The sequence below is a fragment of the Tiliqua scincoides genome, chromosome 2, assembly GCF_035046505.1.
Source record: "Tiliqua scincoides isolate rTilSci1 chromosome 2, rTilSci1.hap2, whole genome shotgun sequence".
Classification (NCBI taxonomy): domain Eukaryota; kingdom Metazoa; phylum Chordata; class Lepidosauria; order Squamata; family Scincidae; genus Tiliqua; species Tiliqua scincoides.
Genome location: NC_089822.1, coordinates 73,649,229 through 73,668,434, shown reverse-complemented (window position 1 = coordinate 73,668,434; position 19,206 = coordinate 73,649,229). Strand labels below are relative to the sequence as shown.

Below are 19,206 nucleotides of genomic sequence, written 5' to 3'. Positions count from 1 at the left end.
CAAAAAAACTGGAGAACAAAAATGCATGGATCCCTATAGAAAGTGAAAGTGCGCCGTATTGCACGTTTACTCGCGAGTGGGTGAACTTGCCTTTGTCCACGGGAAAGGGCAGGCTGAGAGGAATCCAATCACACCAGAATGGTCCTGAGCCAATGAATGCAGCCCCCCAAAACACCTGAGAAGGAAGTTCCTGCCTCCAAGCTGTTGAATGTATTGAGCTCTATGCAAAGCGAAACTAAGCCTCACGGTCGCATTTACTCATGAGTAAGCGAACATGCCTTGGCTGGTGTGGAAGATCAGGTGAAGGAGAGTGCAAGGCTACCAGAATGGTCCTGATCTGATGGAACTGGAGCTCAACAAGTGCTCCAGAAGGCAGCCCCCCCCCCCCCAAAAAAGGATCAAAACAGGCTTCAGTTGATAAGGTGAATCTTTTTGAGACTTATAAAGCCTGACAGTGATCTGGTTTAAACAGAAGTTCTTAAATTGAACTGGGCACTGGGTAGGGCTGAAAACCTTACTGATTTTGGAGGGGGAATGTTATTGCAGGCAGGCTACAGAGGAAATTCACTTGGTGGAACAGGGCTGGCTTTTGCTTATTTAATTATTTGTTTTACTTTAACTATTTATACTTACTTTAATTTGCCTGATGTCACTTCCACTATGATATCACTTCTGGTGGGTCTTGGACAGACTGTCATTCTAAAAAGTAGGTCCCAGTGCTAAAAGTTTCAGAGCTGTGACACCCATGGGGGGGGGTATGTGACACCACTAGTGACCAAAATCACTAAAATCATAATTTGGAAGAATAATACCATCATGTTATATATCAATCAATGCATAATTTCATGCAGAATGTGTTCTATCTTTGTTCTATCAAAAGGTACATCACCACACCCACTACCTAGGGTATTGCCCTGCCCACTGCATGGGAGGTAAAGCTCTGGTATCCCGGACCGGATGACACGAACCCTAGTGATGCCACTGGTCTAGAATTTTATTCCCCCCTCCCCCGACTGAAAAAGACAGCCGTTTATGCATAAATACTTGTTCATCAATAGGCAACTTTCCCTTCAAGGAAAGCCATTGCCTGTTTGCTCTTTCCTCCATGGAAAAGGAGAATGATCAGTTCAGAGCAGAGTGCCTACTGACAATCCTTGGCTGCATCCCATGCCAGGACTGGTGTGTGCACATGTGCAAGAAGAGGGGAAGGGCGAGAAAGGTTGCAGACATCTATCAATTCCCTTCTTCCTCATCTTATTGCCCCATAGCCAGTCATTTTCTAGGGTGGCAAAGTAGTGGAAGAAAACAATAATGAAGGAGAGTTCAGAGCAACGCCAAAGTAATGTTGCAATCCATGCAAAAAAATAGGTCCTGCTAAGGAACAGAGGTGGGAGAGCCTTCCCTGATAGATCAAGCATCAGCCCAGACTTCAGAATATGGAGACTGAACTCAAGTTTCCTTAAGGAGAAATTCCTATAATGTACAGGAAAAGTTTCAGCTCTTGTCTTCTTTAAACCCAGAGTACACAACACTTAGTTCTTCAGGACAGACAATAAGTACTTAAAAAAAAAATCTACACAGCCTGAAATCACTTTTCAGTAAACATTTGGTGTGTGTGCGTGGGGGAGGGGGGAATGAACAAGACAGGAACATTTGTAACAAAAGCAATTTCCTTTCCTGGCAATTTTCAGTGTTATCCCACTGTTATCTGAATTGCCTTCTCTTTTTGCACAACCTAAATTCTGCTTCTGTTAGATCCTGCAGTGAGCACATTAAGTCCAAAGCTTATGACATCATACACCAACACTGTGGTTAGGAGTTCACAAATGGATTACACAGCCCAGCATATATTTTGGTGCCTTAAAAGTTAAACATATTCTTGGATATACTTGGGTTGCTGTTTCAAAAAATGGCATCAATTTTGCCCTATCCGCTCTAGTTTTGGAGATACAGCACGGCCACTTTATATGCCGATTCATCTGGTTGTCTGCAAATCAGCATCTAAGGCGGGCATAATGTATCTCCAAAACGAGAGCGTACAGGGAAAAACCGATGCCATTTTTGGAATCAACAACCCAGATATAACCAAGAATATGTCTAATTTCTGAAGCACCAGAACAAAAAAAAAAATTTCAGTTGGGCAGTGTTATCCCATAATCACATGACAAATTCAAAACTTAACTGTGCGTTAAGTTTCGCAGTCAGATTTGTATAGGTTTCAAAACATAAACCCATTACGAAGAGGCAATCAAGACACCTTAACATTAAAACTTCACAGAAGTTCTAAAGAGAGACTAAGGTATCCTATATTAACATGTTCTTCCCAAGACGTCATGGCTATTGGGTTCAACCTGCTCTGACACCTCCATTCTCACCTCCATTCTCCCCTCCCCTGAAGTGCACCATGCTCACTCATCCCCTATCATTTCCATTATGGCAGCAGTGTTCCACTGCTACCCCTGTGCTTATCACAGCACTCTGCCTCAAATGGTTGCTCCTGCTCTTTCAAAAGATGGGCAGGGAGAAGGTTTTCCCCATCTTTCCCTGGCACCTTTTTCAAATGGCAGAAATAGTGGCTGTGGTGTAAGTATACATGGGACAGTAACGGAGGTATGTTACACTGCTGCCACACAATGAAGAGGCAGGTGGCAACAGCAAGTAAGCATGCTGTCCACACCCCAAATGGACCCTTCCAGCATCTGGCAATGACATTATATTTTATAGCCGACTTCTGGCTCAGCAGAGTTCTGCAGAGCTCAACTTCTAGCCACATGGTCACAATGATTACCAGGAATGCCCCCCCCCCCGGTGCTGCCTGGGTTCCAGGGCCCACCACGGCACGTGGGAAGACAAGTTCTGTATATCAAAATCCATCAATCCTGATCCATTTTTCATCACAGACTAGCAGTTGCATGTACAAACCAGTAATACTCAATGGGGTATGTACAACCAGCCAATCAACTCAAAACGAGCAACATGAAATACAGCATGTATGCAGGTCCACTTCTGCACCGTGCACTTGGGAGACTGCTTCTTCTACATTGCTTTTCCTTGTGAGGTGAGGGCAAATGGCTCTCAAAAGAGAGGAGATAATTTTTCAGTACTTCAAGAAGGAAAACTGTCTCAAAGTTTGCTAACGTCAGGACAAAGTGCCACTTACGAAACTGGCCCGTGGCAATTGCTCTGGATATTTTCAAGCACTGAAGGAGGCGCTACTTCTTTACAGAGGTAATGATGGGCATCTGCAGTTAATCTATAATATCCATCAATCAGTGATACAAACGAAAGAGCGTCTCTTAATGAATGAAATTCAGCTTCCTACAAAGACAAAAGGGAAACAAGATAGTGAGAAAGATACTATATTTTTATTGAAATGTTTAAGAAATTGCTCTAGTTGGATATGCATCCAATTACTGACCACTTGTCTTCACATGACCTGAGCTTTGCAATGAGCAACCAATAAATTTACATGGCAGTAAACTGAAAAATTCTTTGAATGAATTAAGCTCCATTACATTTCTTTGCCACATGAGACACATTTTCATGCTCTAATCTTAATTGGGACTCTTACTTGCAAGACATTTCTGTGATTAGTGACTAGGTTTTGTATACACAGACAGCAAAACAGGGGAAGAATGGACTAACTGGGAGTTTGCCCCACCTCACCCTTGCACGCAAAAAGTAAATACACACCACCATACCTTATTGAACCTGAGAAGGGTAAGCTTTGAAGACTGACAACGGGAATCACACATACACACACCATCTTGATCAAAAATAATTTCACCTAGAGAATGGTATTTCTCATGCACATATGAACAGATTTTTACCTATAAGTGTTGTTGTTTATGTGGCCATCTGTGTAGTTGCACCAATGGGACTCTGGCCTGTGGGCTGGATCCAATGAACTGGGCTAATAATCTTGAGTATGGCGCAGTGATGGCGTAGACTTACTGCCGCATGCTGCAGCCTCCTTTTTTCACACCTGACCTCTGCATAAACTCATGCAGGGCAGCTGCTTCTGCTCCATATCGCCCCAGAAGGCTCTATGCCCCAATTTCCAGGTGAAGTGACTGACCGGCGCAAGTTGCTGCAGAGATCAGGCAGGAAAAGAGGAAGCTGCAGCATGGAACGATACGACTTTGCCACTGCCATGTCTGAGATCATTAACATGAGGCACTGTGGGCTAGAGTTTGGAGACTCCTGCTCTAGATGGTTCCAAACAAGGCTCTGTGGAGGCACAAAAATGCTCTGGTGTGAATGCACAGACATCTTCAGGAAACAGCTACCTTATACCAAGTCAGACCACTGGATCATCTAGCCCAGTAGTCTTCACTGAGACTGTAGGCAGCTGTCAATATCCTAGGCCAGGGTTTCTCAAACTGTGGGTCGTGAAGCTGAAACTAACAAGCAGATAGACGAGAAAGAAAATGCATGGAGCCCTATGGAAAGTGACTACATTTACTCATGAGTAGGTGACGGTGCCTTGGTCCATTGCAAAGGGCAAGCTGAGAGGAATCCAACACCACCAAAATGGTCCCAATCCGACAAACACAGTTCCCAAAAAACACCCCAAAAATCCCTCCCTCCAAGCTGATGGATGTATTGAGCCCTATGGAAAGCAAAACTAAGTTACGCATTCACATTTACTCATGAGTAAGCAACCATGCTTTGGCTGTTGTTGAAGGTTGGGTAAAAGGGAATGCAGGGCCACCAGAATGCTCCTGATCTGATGAATGTGGAGCTCAACAAAAGCTCCAGAAGGCAGCTCCTCTCCCCTACACACAAAAAGGATAAAAACAGAGGCTTCAGCTGGTAAGGTGAATTTTTTTTCTTTTTTAGACTTTTTTTAGGGTTGCTGTCTTTTCCAGATCCCCCCCCCCCCCCCCGCCGGTGAACCTCATTTCCTCTCCTCATTACTCAGGGGTTTTAATGCTGTTTAAAGGGAAGCTTTGAATCTCAATCTAGCCTAAATAAAAAACATGTTGGATTTAAAACTGATTTCATCCCAAATCACACTGAACAGTTTTAATATAAGATTTTAAATTTAACCGGGTAGGGTTGAAAATCCTTTGGGGTTTGTTTTTGTTTGTTTTGGAAGGGGGGTTACAGTTATTGCTGGCAGGCTACAGAGAGAATTCACTTGGTGGAACAGGGCTGGTTTCCCCATCTCATCTCACCTTAATTAATTATTTTTAATTATTTAATTTGATGATGTCACTCCTGGCATGACATCACTTCTGGTGGGTGATGGGAAGAGTGTCATTCTAAAACGTTCTATATATGCAACATGGATCAAATGTGTACACCTATGAACTGGGCAGAAATGGGTTAACTCTCTCCCTGTCTGTTACTGAGGTCTTGGGAGAAAAAAAAATAAGCAAAGGGGGGAAGATACCCTGGCCCATGACACTCAGCAATTCTTGCACCTACCCTAGAACTGTTATCATTCTACTTTTGTTGCCCCACCCACACTCCAGCACCCCCCATTCTATGTTGATAGAAGTATAGGTATGAGGGACAGGGTCTTTTCAGGGCTGGCAGTGAACAAGTAGATCGCAGAGAAAGTTGTCGTCCTTGCAACAACCAGCCTGGTCTTGGATGGCAAACATATCCCAAGCACAGCATCAAAGATGACTGGAAGTGGATGAAGTTAAAACATATGGGGACAGTACACACAACAGGCTGTTTAGAACTTTTGAAGATACTCCCGACTTCAGCATTATAGCAACTAGTATGCTTCACTCCTCTCTGTATCTATTCTACAAGCAAATGTGAAAATCATTAAAGAAATTTCTGTCATTTTATCACATTTGAAAATTGACTAAGTGTGCCCTCGTGTGGCGAAAGAGGCACAAGCACCAATTTCAGGATTTCACTGAGGCCTGTTCAGGCACAACTACTCCAAACCACTGTGTACAGAGAAATCAGATGCATATTTCTGAACTACATGCTCCTTCACCACCCTTCACCATGGAAAGAACATAACTGCATTGTCAGATTCAACATGCATTTGTATGTATCTCCAGGAACTGTTATATCTTTTATATGCAGGGAGAAGAGGGGGATGCGATAGTATACACGAGCCCAAGACTCACTATCCTTCTAAGGTGGGCAGTTTTTGCAACAATGGCATATATTTATAGTCATTAACTACCAAAGAACTAATCATGTTTTGCAACCTAACAGTTAAAGCAAGCTTGCTTACTTTCTTCAAGTTTAATTATTCACCAAGTGAGTCTCATAGGAAAAACAAGGCCACCTCAAATATTTCATTTCTACCCAACACTGCATATGCACAACAGGGACCAAATGCATACACTTGTTGGGCTGAGCAAAACTAATCTCATATATAACAGTTTTCCTGAACACTGAGAAAAATCATTAAGCAAAAATGTTCATATATTGCTTAATACCACAAAATGTGTTACTTGTCATAGCAATGCAAACTCACTTAGGTTAGTCAACCAATATTCATAAAACAGTAGGTCACTGTACCAGATTCTTGCTGTCCTGCTTGTGAATGGTTACAATTCTACTTTCGCTGGAACCTTCTTGGCTCGCTTGTTTAATGCTAACATCAATGATTTCAGGGAAATCACAGTAGGTCTGTATGTCCTGAAAAAGATGTTGATGAATTCAGAAGCTGTTTATGAATGAGCAATGCAAATGTGTCAAGATTTTAGGAGTCACCAACTAAGAGGATGCAATTCTAAGAAAAAAATTTGTGGGAGTTTTTGCCGTTTATTATTATTACTAAGAATATTTACATATTGTTATTCAATAAAGTTCACAAAGCAGTTTACATAGAAAATCAAATAACTAAATGACTCCCTTTCCCCCAAAGGGCTCACAATCTAAAAAAATGAAGAACACCACCAGCAAACAGCCATTTTAAAAAAAGAAACTGTCTTTTCATGCCTGCAAATTATCTAATGAGAAAATTTTTTATCCATTAATTAACATAAGAACATAAGAACAGCCCCACTGGATCAGGCCATAGGCCCATCTAGTCCAGCTTCCTGTATCTCACAGCGGCCCACCAAATGCCCCAGGGAGCACACCAGATAACAGAGACCTCATCCTGGTGCCCTCCCTTGCATCTGGCATTCTGACATAACCCATTTCTAAAATCAGGAGGTTGCGCATACACATCATGGCTTGTACCCCATAATGGATTTTTCCGCCAGAAACTCGTCCAATCCCCTTTTAAAGGCGTCTAGGCTAGCTGCCAGCACCACATCCTGTGGCAAGGAGTTCCACAGACCAACCACATGCTGAGTAAAGAAATATTTTCTTTTGTCTGTCCTAACCCGCCCAACACTCAATTTTAGTGGATGTCCCCTGGTTCTGGTATTATGTGAGAGTGTAAAGAGCATCTCCCTATCCACTCTGTCCATCCCTTGCATAATTTTGTATGTCTCAATCATGTCCCCCCCTCAGGCGTCTCTTTTCTAGGCTGAAGAGGCCCAAATGCCATAGCCTTTCCTCATAAGGAAGGTGCCCCAGCCCCGTAATCATCTTAGTTGCTCTCTTTTGCACCTTTTCCATTTCCACTATGTCTTTTTGGAGATGCGGCGACCAGAACTGGACACAACAGGTGTGGCCTTATCATAGATTTGTACAACGGCATTATAATACTAACCGTTTTGTTCTCAATACCCTTCCTAATGATCCCAAGCATAGAATTGGCCTTCTTCACTGCCGCCGCAAATTGGGTCGACACTTTCATCAACCTGTCCACCACCACCCCAAGATCTCTCTCCTGATCTGTCACAGACAGCTCAGAACCCATCAGCTTATATCTAAAGTTTTGATTTTTTGCCCCAATGTGCATGACTTTACATTGAAGCGCATCTGCCATTTTGCTGCCCATTCTGCCAGTCTGGAGAGATCCTTCTGGAGCTCTTCACAATCACTTCCGGTCTTCACCACTCGGAAAAGTTTGGTGTTGTCTGCAAACTTAGCCACTTCACTGCTCAACCCTGTCTCCAGGTCATTTATGAAGAGGTTGAAAAGCACCGGTCCCAGGACAGATCCTTGGGGCACACCGCTTTTCACCTCTCTCCATTGTGAAAATTGCCCATTGACACCCACTCTCTGCTTCCTGGCCTCCAACCAGTTCTCAATCCATGAGAGGACCTGTCCTCTAATTCCCTGACTGTGGAGTTTTTTCAGTAGCCTTTGGTGAGGGACCGTGTCAAACGCCTTCTGAAAGTCCAGATATATAATGTCCACGGGTTCTCCCACATCCACATGGCTGTTGACCTTTTCAAAGAATTCTATAAGGTTCGTGAGGCAAGACTTACCCCTTACAGAAGCCATGCTGACTCTCCCTCAGCAAGGCCTGTTCATCTATGTGTTTTGAGATCCTATCTTTGATGAGGCATTCCACCATCTTACCCGGTATGGATGTTAGGCTGACCGGCCTATAGTTTCCTGGGTCCCCCCTCTTTCCCTTTTTAAAAATAGGCGTGACATTTGCTATCCTCCAATCTTCTGGCACCGTGGCCGTTTTGAGGGACAAGTTGCATACCTTAGTCAAGAGATCTGCAACTTCATTCTTCAATTCCTTAATAACTCTTGGGTGGATGCCATCAGGGCCCGGTGACTTATTGATCTTTAATTTATCAATGAGGTCTGAAACATCTTCTCTTTTCACCTCTATCTGACTTAACTCCTCGGTCAGGAGGGGCCGTTGGGGCAGCGGTATCTGCCCGAGGTCTTCTGCCGTGAAGACAGACGCAAAGAACTCATTTAATTTCTCTGCCATCTCTAAGTCTCCTTTTATCTCCCCTTTCCCTCCCTCATCATCCAGAGGGCCAACCGCTTCTCTGGCGGGTTTCCTGCTTCTAACATACTTGAAGAAGCTTTTATTATTCCCCTTAATGTTGCTGGCCATGCGTTCCTCATAGTCTCGCTTGGCCTCCCGTATCACCTTCTTACATTTCTTTTGCCACAGTTTATGTTCCTTTTTATTCTCCTCATTAGGGCAAGACTTCCATTTACGGAAGGAAGCTTCCTTGCCCTTCACAGCCTCTCTAACTTGGCTGGTTAACCATGCGGGCACCCTCCTGGATTTAGTGGAACCCTTCTTTCTTTGCGGTATACACCTCTGCTGGGCCTCTATTACTGTTGTTTTAAGCAGCCTCCATGCACTCTGGAGAGATTGGACTCTTTTTACCCTCCCTTTCAACCTCCTTCTAACCAGCCTCCTCATTTGGGGGAAGTCTGCCCGTCGGAAGTCAAGGGTTTTTGTTAGAGATTTGCCTGGTATTCTTCCCCCAACGTGCATGTCAAAACGGATCGCAGCATGATCACTGTTCCCCAATGGCTCAGTAACGTTTACATCTCTAACCAGGTCCTGCATACCGCACAATATTAAATCCAGAATCACCTGTCCTCTGGTGGGCTCCGTGACTAGCTGCTCTAGGCCACAGTCATTTAGCACATCAAGAAATCCGGTTTCCTTATCGTGACCAGAACACAAATTGACCCAGTCAATATGAGGATAATTGAAGTCCCCCATGATTACAACCCTGTCCCTCCTTGTCACCTCCCTGATCTGTTTCCTCATTTCAAGGTCCCCATCCGATTTCTGGTCTGGAGGACGATAGCACGCCCCCAGTATTACATCACTGCACAAGCCTGGTAATTTAACCCACAGAGATTCTACGGTGGAGTCGGACCCACCTTCAATCTCTACTTTGCTGGATTCTATCCCTTCCTTAACATAAATGGCCACCCCACCTCCAACACGCCCCTGCCTGTCCCTCCTGTAGAGTTTATAGCCCGGGGTGGCGGTATCCCACTGATTCTTCGCATTCCACCAGGTTTCCGTTATGCCCACCATGTCAATGTTTTCCCTTGTCACCAGACATTCCAGTTCTCCCACCTTTGCTCGTAGACTTTTTGCACATCACTATTGTCTGTCTGTCAAGGCACTAACCTCTTACAAAGAGAATGTGAAACAGAAAATGGATTCTTTTCTTCTCAATCATATCCGTTGCTATGTGGAGTATTAGTGAAATAATAATCTGGTGATCTTAAAAGCATTAGTTGCAATTCCACTGACTTGCCAATCACAAATAAACCCTGCTGAAATCAATGGGAGTTACACAAAATATGCAGAGGACTGCATGTCTATTAAGGTCCAACTGACATATGGAGAATGACACAAACAACTGGGAATCTACTTTGCCACAAGAGAACTGGGTGCACTTCAAGACCTCTAATGCTTTGAACAAACCCCTTCACACCCCTCCTTCATTGCTGAACTTCTCCAAGAATATTTTGTTGCCATGTAGCTTCCAATTCCTGTGCAACATGAATTTCTAATTAGCCAGCACACATTCCTATGACACGAACAAATTACTTCTGCATTTAATGGTGTTTTTGAAACCTTTACTACAAATAAATATGAAATACTGTGACTAAAGATTACCTGTTCTGCCAGTGTTTCAGTGTCTTTATGCTTCCCTCTGGAGCACTGAATGCCACTATTTCCGGCTATTACAATGGTTGCAAAACTCTCTTCCCCTGAAGGCCCTCTGCCAGGTTCCTTTACTTCAAACACTTCTGAGTAGAAGGCAGACTGGAGAGTTTCCAAATTTATGAGATACTTCAGTTTCAAGTTTCTGGCAGTTGCTTTGCACTGACCAAACTGCTGAATAAATTTGCGGAACCTGTATCTTATTCTCTTTCGTGTCAGAATGTGATAGTCTTGAATTTTTTCTCTGATACATTTGGGCAAAAACATCTTGTAACTGTGAATACAAAGCACATGAAGTGAGTGACTATAAAACAATTTGAACACAATCTAACACACAGCCAAACATTCCTAAATCCTAGTATCATTTAATTTACAAGAGTTGGACTAGAAATCAAATTACAAGTAATCATTTGCATAATTAGCCTTTGCATCAGATTTTCTTTCTGTAACCATAAGAGCGGAAGAATTACATTGACAGAAAAAGTGGGCCTGAGATTTTCACAGTGTCAGTTACATACAATCACCTCAGGAGTCTCATATATGGATCACACTGCTGATAAAGAGCACAGTGCAATTCCCTCAAATTTGCCAATGTCTTTTGTGAGTCAGTGTATTGTAGTGGATAGTATATGTTGGACATCAACAATGGAGACCAGAGTTCAAATCACCAGTCAGTCATGTAGCTTGCTGGATGACTTTGGGCTAGTCATTCTCTCTCACCGTAATCACATGTGCGAATAAAAATAGAGAGCAAGGGCAGGATAAACATGATCAAATGGGCAGCTCAATCCTAAGAAAGCATTCCACCTGCACAGCAAGCTGTGCTGGTCTAGAGTGTTGCAAAACATGCTGTAAAGCAGGTTTGCAACAACTCTGGAATAAGCAGCGCCAGTGGCAAGGCCTACGCCATCCCTGTATCGGAACCCTTGGGCTGCCAGCAGAGGTAAGTAAAGCACCAAGTGACACAGGGGCTGGGAAAGAGTGGCAGGAGGGCGTCCCCGAGGTGGGGAAGGGGCGTTTTAGGGTGGGGGAGGACAGAACAGGGGCTAAGTCAGGCCTGGGAGGGGACAGAGAAGGAGGCCTCAGCCATATCCTATCCTCTCTCCTGGGCATGGAGAGGTTCTTCATCCTCTCTCCTGGATTAAATAGCTGGTTCTGAACCAAGCAGCCCATTGGACAGACTGGGGCATTATTCAAGGTAATGGGAAACATATCCCCTTAACCCAAAGAGACCTCCAGCCTGCTCCTGGATATGGTGAAGGCTGTGCAGCCCTGCTGTGCCAGTGCCAGTTAGGACTGGGCTTGATAATCTCAAGTTTGCGGAAAAGCATGGACAAAGACATCTATATTATCTGCCAATCTGGAGTTATCTTGTGAGAAAGAGCTGGCATTTGCTGGCATCCCTGGCCCTATTAGATATTTCACTGACTTTGGATAGCACCAGCATCCTTTTGTCTGATACCAAAATCTATGCAACTGTTACAGTAACATAGATAAGAAAGAAAACATACTTTTGAACTCTAGATGACTTTGGTGTGCTGTTACAAAATTACCTGACAGAATTGTAGACAGCTAATGGAGTTTGGTCCTTCTCTTTGGCCATTCTCATCATATCAAGAACAGCCATGCCAAGACATTCTTCTTGTGTTTCATGAGTAACAGGCATCTTTACCCAGCCACAGACAAAGTCTTCTCGCCACTGCAAAACAAGGTAGAAAGTCTGACTGCACGCCATCTTTTTCATTGAAATTGTCAAACTTGAATATTCTTCTACTGAAATCAAGTCACAGTTTGCGCTCCACAAGGGACTTCTGGGACTACAAGAAGTAGGCCTGGTATTTCAAAGCATCAACTTTTTGACACTGCTAGCAAATGCCTACTGATTAAAGGAAGCCAGACAAAAAAGGGCTGGGAAAGAAGAACATTTACAGGCGTTCTCAAAAACTAGGCAGGGATCTGATGCATTACCACTGTTCCTCAATGGATGGGATGGAGGCTAAAAAAAAATTACTTCATTTTTCAGTGTTTGTTTCCATAGGCTGTACTTTCCCACATTCCCAGAATTGAAGAGTATCTAAACCTTCCATTCTATTAAAAACAGGTATTTATTTTCACTGTACTTAACACCATCGTCTAGTACTAGAACAGAGCAGAACATTCTGCTCTGAGCATCTCATAGAAAATAGAACACATTATCAGACGTTTGACTAACACACTGTTAACAACTCCACCAGTGGTTCCCAAAATTTTTAGCACCAGTACCCACTTTTTAAAACAACACTCTACTGCAGCCATTTTCAACCACTGTGCCATGGCACACTGGTGTGCTGCGGATGGTCTGCAGGTGTGCCAAGGGAGTTTGGGGGAGGATCGTTTGTTAATAGGGCCATTGGGGGTGTGAGCTCCTGCTGTCAGTGTAGTGTGCCTTGTTAATTGTCAAAAAACTGATGGTGTGCCTTGACAATTTTAACGCCTTGTCAGTGTGCCGTGAGATGAAAAACGTTGAAAATCACTGTTCTACTGGGACCCACCTAGGTTTACCAGACTTTTAAAAAAGGAGATCTAAAAAGAAATATTTATTTATAAGTAATAACCAGAAGAAAGACCCTCAAACCTTTATCTCCCTGTTTTTACACATGCTTGCAAACTGCAGAAGCTCAGTTATCTTGTAAACTTCAGGAGCTGAACCTCATGACTTGAGGCTATCAGTTATCTGATCTGTCCTTCACCCTTTGGTGACCCACCAAAAATCAGGTCCCCATCCACAGTTTGGGAACCACTGATCCACACGTATAAAAATCATGGCAACATTTTACCCATTCTAGCATGACCAAGAAACAGAACCCAGACAGGACTCTCAAATGACTAGCGTCACAAGCAGAAAGGAAAGGGTTTATGTCCCTTCTAATAGAGCCCATTACTATCTTCTACACCAGGGGTGCACAAACCCTGGCCCAGGGGCCACTTGCAGCCCTTGGGGGCTCCCAATCCGGCCTGCGGGGAGCCCCTAGTCTCCAATGAGCTTTTGGCTCGCCGGAGACTTGCTGGAGCCCATGCTAGCTTGATGCAACTGCTCTCAATGTGAGGACAACTGTTCGAACTCTCACCTGAGCTGTGGGACGAGGGCTTCCTCCACTACTTGCTATTTCATGTCTGTGATGCAGCAGCGTCAGCAAAGTAAAGGCTGGCTTTGCTTTGTGCAAGGCCTTTAATAGGCCTTGAGCTACTGCAAAACCTTCATTCATTCACATATGTTCCATCTCTAATATATTCATTTATGTAAATTTATTCAAATTTTAAATGTAAATTCATTCTTTTCCCCCCCCCCCTGGCCCCTGACACAGTGTCAGAGAGATGATGAGGCCCTCCTCCCCAAATGTTTGGACACCCCTGTTCTACACTAAATAAGCACTTGTTATTCTAACACGTGGAAATAAAGTACTGGACTGCACTTGGCCACTGTCATATTGAGGACAAAACTTATTTGTATTTCTGACACCAGATGTACCAGCACGCTGATATTAACAGAACTCACTAATCTTTACAACATGACAGTCATCAACACATTCCATTCATCATGAAGGTTTTATGATAGTTTAAGGTAATGGCCACTGACACTCTCATTTCCAGCCAGTTCCCACCCAAGTCCCACAACCTCAGAGCTGCGCACTGAGGAAATCTGGCTAGATCTGCTTTGGAAAGAGAAAGAAGGTAGAAAATCCACACCTCATTGCTAATTTGAGGAACCTCGATTAGAGCAAAAAGATACGAAGGTACCACTTTCCCCCATTCATTCTTCACAATCCAATGATTTCTATCCATCTGTCCACCCCAACTTCCATTCCTTAGATGTAAGAGATTGTTGTATATCCCTTAATTCGCTGTGCTTTATTTCATGGGATAGTATTAGTTGTTCCAATGAAATTATCCATAACTGAACCACAAAAATGTGGCGATAGACACAAAGAAGTACAGACTCAAATAATAAGTATAAAAATTTTACCTGAGCAAACAAATAAGACATAACAATATCATCAAGAACAGGACTCTCTGCACCCCGAGAAACACCATACCGATATGCTCTCATACTGCTGTTACAATACCAGAGAGGGAAATAAAACCTGTTGGGAAACATATTTTGTCATGCATTAGTGTTTTTACAGCCAAGTTCAAACTCCCTGGAAAAAACAGTTAGCAAAATTAAGACTCGCTCCATACCATAAGGCCCTGGATTATTTTCACACAACTCTAACTTCTCATTAAGTTTTATTTAATGAGTTTTTAGAGTGTATATTCCATAAACGAGGCCAATGGCTATGAAAGTAAAAGTCACTTTTGAGCTCAATTCACAAAGCTGAAGTATGAGCCCAGTCCAAGCTCAGAGTATGCTAAAGCCAAGCAAACTGTTGAACTTACACAACTGGATTAGTCTTCAACCAGAAATGAGGTGACTTTAAGTGGACTTTTAGTTGGTAAAAATCCACTAAACTGACCTCCTGGTCAAGTGACTGCCTTACTATTGCCAAAATACATGGATTGTATCAGAATGACAAAATCCAGAGAATTGTGATAAGGATACTGTGCCTGAGCATGTGGAAGTCCCTCCTTTCCACAGTAAATGCAAGGTCTTCTCTGTGAAAGCTCCAAGTCCTGGGCACTTTGGCCTATACCATGTGATGTGTATGTGCCTCACACTTCCTCCTAAACCCTCCATCCTTATTTAGAGACCCTTGCAGTTATAACACTTCTGCAAAAGAAGCTAAACAGCATGGCTTAACAGAGAGGGGAGAAGAAGCTCTCTTAATGGGGAGGATAGAAAAAGTTACTAGGTATGATGCGTCTGCTCCTAAATGAGCTATATCTCCATTTTAACTCCTGCAGACAGGGGAACAAGCCACACTCACTCCTGTCACTGCTATCTGCTGAAAGCATATCATCATGAAAGAAGGTAATTTGGCATCCATAAACGCTTTCTGACAAAAAATGAAAAGAAACCACTTCAGCCTTGGATCATGACATGTTGGCCAAAATTATTTGGGATGGTCCAATGGTATCTCCTCTTTAGCCTAATAATAGCACAGTTATCTGTCACTGTTCTACCTTCTGCAAACCCCAGCTAGTTGGGATATATCCAAGACAGCTATGCTGAGTAGATTAAGACAGATACCTTGGTTGCCAAGCGACTGGCTTTGCAAGGATGGAAATCCCAATTCTCACCTTCAGTCAACTAATTGGTGATGAACTGTCTAATTTGGGAATAATGATTCAACAACAAAATATATAAAACAAAAAAAAACCCCATATTTATCTTTCAATCTGGAATCCACATACTGAAACCTTTGACTCCTCCCTAAAAGTTGGGTCGAAAACATGGAATAAAGCAAAATATGAAGGTATTACAACCTTCATAGGAATATAACCGAGAGAGCGAGAGAGCGAGAGAGAGAGAGAGAGAGAGTACACACACTATAAGTTATATTCACCTTCATACTTTGCTTAGTTCCATGTTATTGACCATTATTTCATGCTCTCTTTTTGCTTTTTTATGCTTCTCTCTCATTTTATTTTTATAGCTCATTCATGGACATGGCACTTTACACAGAGTTAGAAGACAATCAACGATATACATAAGGAGCTATTCCTTTACATCAAACGCAGTGAATTGACTGAATGTTCGAACCCTAACCTCCACAGGATTCCTCTCAGGCTGAAAATGTGATGCAACAGACAGCTTGCTAATCTGCAATTTATTTGCAAATATATATTTGCATATATGAATATTTACAGTTTATATAATCCATACTACAATGCAGCTTCTAAAGCATGAAGTGACAGAATTTATACTCTGAATATACAAGATCCTGAACACAATCCTCAACATCTCCAGCTAATTTTAGTAGCAGAGCATGGTCCCACCATGAGACTTTGAGAGGTCTCTGGCAGTCAGAGAGAAGAGCAATGGGTTAGATAGAGAATGGACTCGCTCTTTGTGTGTGAATGTCTGTGGGCACTAATTCAGATTATAGAAATGTTGGAGGCTAGATACAAACAGCCCATTAATGGTGATATTGGCAGACCAAGGGAAAGGCTCTTTCCTGCACCTGTTAAAATCCTGTTTGCACCTGTTGTATAAGCTTTCAGAACCTACACATGGATGAAATTGACCATGTGAAAGAACAAGATGAGTCACACCTAACACAGTGTTTAGACAAAACTGCAAATATCTTCTGTCTCATAACTCCTAGGCTTCCGCAATGCTGCAGACTTACCTTATGGACACAGTTTGATTTATTTTTGAGCAAATGTGCTTAGGGTTGGCACTGTAACTGCACTCCTGAGCCACTCAAAGAAGTCAATTTTATGCATGTATACTCAGAAGTATAATTTAACTAATTATAGTCAATGGGGCTTACTCCAAGTAAGTGTGGCTAGGATTACAACCTAAGTCTTAGAAGACTGCTTCTTTGAAAACACAATCCACTGGAATCAATGGGATTCCCCACTAAATCCAAGTATTCCAAGTGATTTAGACAATAGTAGGAAATTCACTAATATGCAATATGTCGTATGCCTTTAGCATTAAAGTTATTAGGACTTTAGTGAACTTCACAATTTCACAAACATGTTTCACCCTATGGTGGGATTAAGACTCATCATGGAGAACTTCCCTCAAATATAGAGCTGCTCATGGACATGCACTATTCTGTGTATATTTGCTATATATACTGCATAACTCTCCATGGGATAAGGCTGGCCATAAAGTAAGAATGAATGCTATACAAGAACATTACTATCCTTCTTTATGAATAGCACCCAAATCTAGTTAAATACTGTAAGAAATCAGTTACCACAATATATGCCTCCTCTTTCCCCCTTTCTTTTTAGACAGAATGCAAAAATGCTTTGCATGCAGCCCTGAATCTTCTTAGTCACCAACAGCTGAAACCAGCCCAGGAAGAAATTTTAGCCTGGTCATGAACACATTTCTGCCCAGCCCACAGGTGTACACATTTGATCCCTGTTGCGTATATACAGTATTGGGTACAAATAGTTTAAAGACTTGAGTCCCAGCCATGTTCTGCAACAAGGAGCCAGCCTGCATTTGAGGTGCTGGAGTAAACTAAGCTCCTTGGGGAGAAGGGAGATATGCTGCATCCTGTTCAAGTTCCAAGTCACTGGCCGATAAGGCAGGTCCCTGGGAAAAGCTTTATCACTCCCCCTCCTTCCTTTTTCTGAGAGAAAGGTCAAGAAGGCTATGCCCACTGCCAGTCTTGTTAAGTGGGTACACAAGGAAAAGGAACACAAATATTATTTATTGAGGGGAATATTCAGAGCCTCTGCAAAGGGGGTTGCTACACCATTCTGTAGGTGAGGGGGGGCCAGAGTTGGTGCAGTGAAAGAAGATGGCACCAAAGCTTTGGGACGAATGTACAAGCATAATTTGTTTCCTGCTGCAGCTTGTTGGGCCTGGACTCAGCTCCTACAAGCTTTCCTACCAATAACTAGGATGGGAGGCCGGGCTGTGCTCCATCCTGGACATTCTGCTGTTTGCACAGCTCTCCCCACTATCAAAGGGAGAGGGCTGAAGAAAAGCAGGACCCAGTCTTCTTCATTCTCAGGAATTGGCCTGGGAAAGGCGAGGCCACTCTCTGAAGAAAACCCCTAAGCATAACCACAAGGAACTCCATCCCTCTCAGCCTTAACTAAGATGGGGAAGGGGCAAAGAAGAAACAAAAAAACACACAGAAAAAAATATTTCTGCTGCTGCCATGACCATGACCTCTGCTAGACAAGCAGGTAGATCTGGGGATCAGAGGGAGCCCCTCCCTGTGGTGGTCTTCAGTCATATGATCCTGCCTAGCTACTAAGAGGAGGAGCTTCCCACAGACAGAGACTAAACCACACCAGAACCACTGAAGAAATGAGGAATTAACATTACCTTATTCGGTATAGTATGGTGAGACTGGTTGATCCCTCTACTTGGAAGCTGTGGTTTGGAGGATACCAGCATCGGTCTGTCTGATTCATTAGTGCAAACATGTTAGAGTAGACTGGCAAAATACCTGGGAAAGCAACAGAACAAGATGCTTTGCTTACAAATTCTTTAACATATAGAATGTTTTTCTTATTTTAAAAATGACATTACTACAACACTCAAGTTACTCAACCTCAATGTGACACGAAGAGTTGGGAGTGGGGAGGAGAAGAAACATAGAACAGCAATATCAGAATGAAGGCCAGACTCAGGGACAAACTAGACATAATGTCAGGGTTACATGAATGCACTTCTGAATACTTTGCAGGAGGGTAGAAGCAGCTATAGGGGGAGGACATCAAGATCAAGGCTGCAGTATAGGAGTAGTAGTAATTCAACCTCCCCCCCTCCCCCAGTCAATTTTTCAAAGCAAATCTCATCCATAGGGTGCACACATACAGGTACCCACATTTTGCCTATATTTTTTTTTCCATAGTGGCTAATGGTGACACAGAGGGGAGGCATAATCAAAGCCAGAACCATGACTTCCTGCCATCAAGCAACAGAGAAGTACAGAAGCTCTCCTACTTGCAAATGTTTAACTTATGAATGTTGAACTTACCACTTTTAGCCCACCTTCCAGTTTGCAGGCAATGCTGCTGAGTACAGAAGTCACTTTGGAGCATCTGAATAGCTCCACAGTGAAACAGATAGCTTCAGTTTAGGAATAGGACAGCTT

The 19,206-nt window shown here is 43.0% G+C and overlaps 1 protein-coding gene across 4 annotated transcripts in view; it reads right to left on the bottom strand.

The window, feature by feature from the left end:
* JAK2 (Janus kinase 2) overlaps nt 1-19,206 on the bottom strand; it is a 115,622-nt gene that overhangs the window by 42,766 nt on the left and 53,650 nt on the right. For all 4 annotated transcript variants that reach the window (XR_010793665.1, XM_066613342.1, XM_066613344.1 and 1 more), the window contains 6 exons: nt 18,432-18,555; nt 14,496-14,613; nt 12,046-12,191; nt 10,445-10,766; nt 6,499-6,618; nt 3,161-3,318 (listed from right to left, as the gene is read on the bottom strand). Coding sequence is in view for 3 of the 4 variants with exons in the window: in XM_066613342.1 (XP_066469439.1) it covers nt 3,161-3,318; nt 6,499-6,618; nt 10,445-10,766; nt 12,046-12,191; nt 14,496-14,613; nt 18,432-18,555 (988 nt within the window). In the remaining variant the exon portion in view is untranslated. The remainder of the gene's footprint in view (nt 1-3,160; nt 3,319-6,498; nt 6,619-10,444; nt 10,767-12,045; nt 12,192-14,495; nt 14,614-18,431; nt 18,556-19,206) is intronic.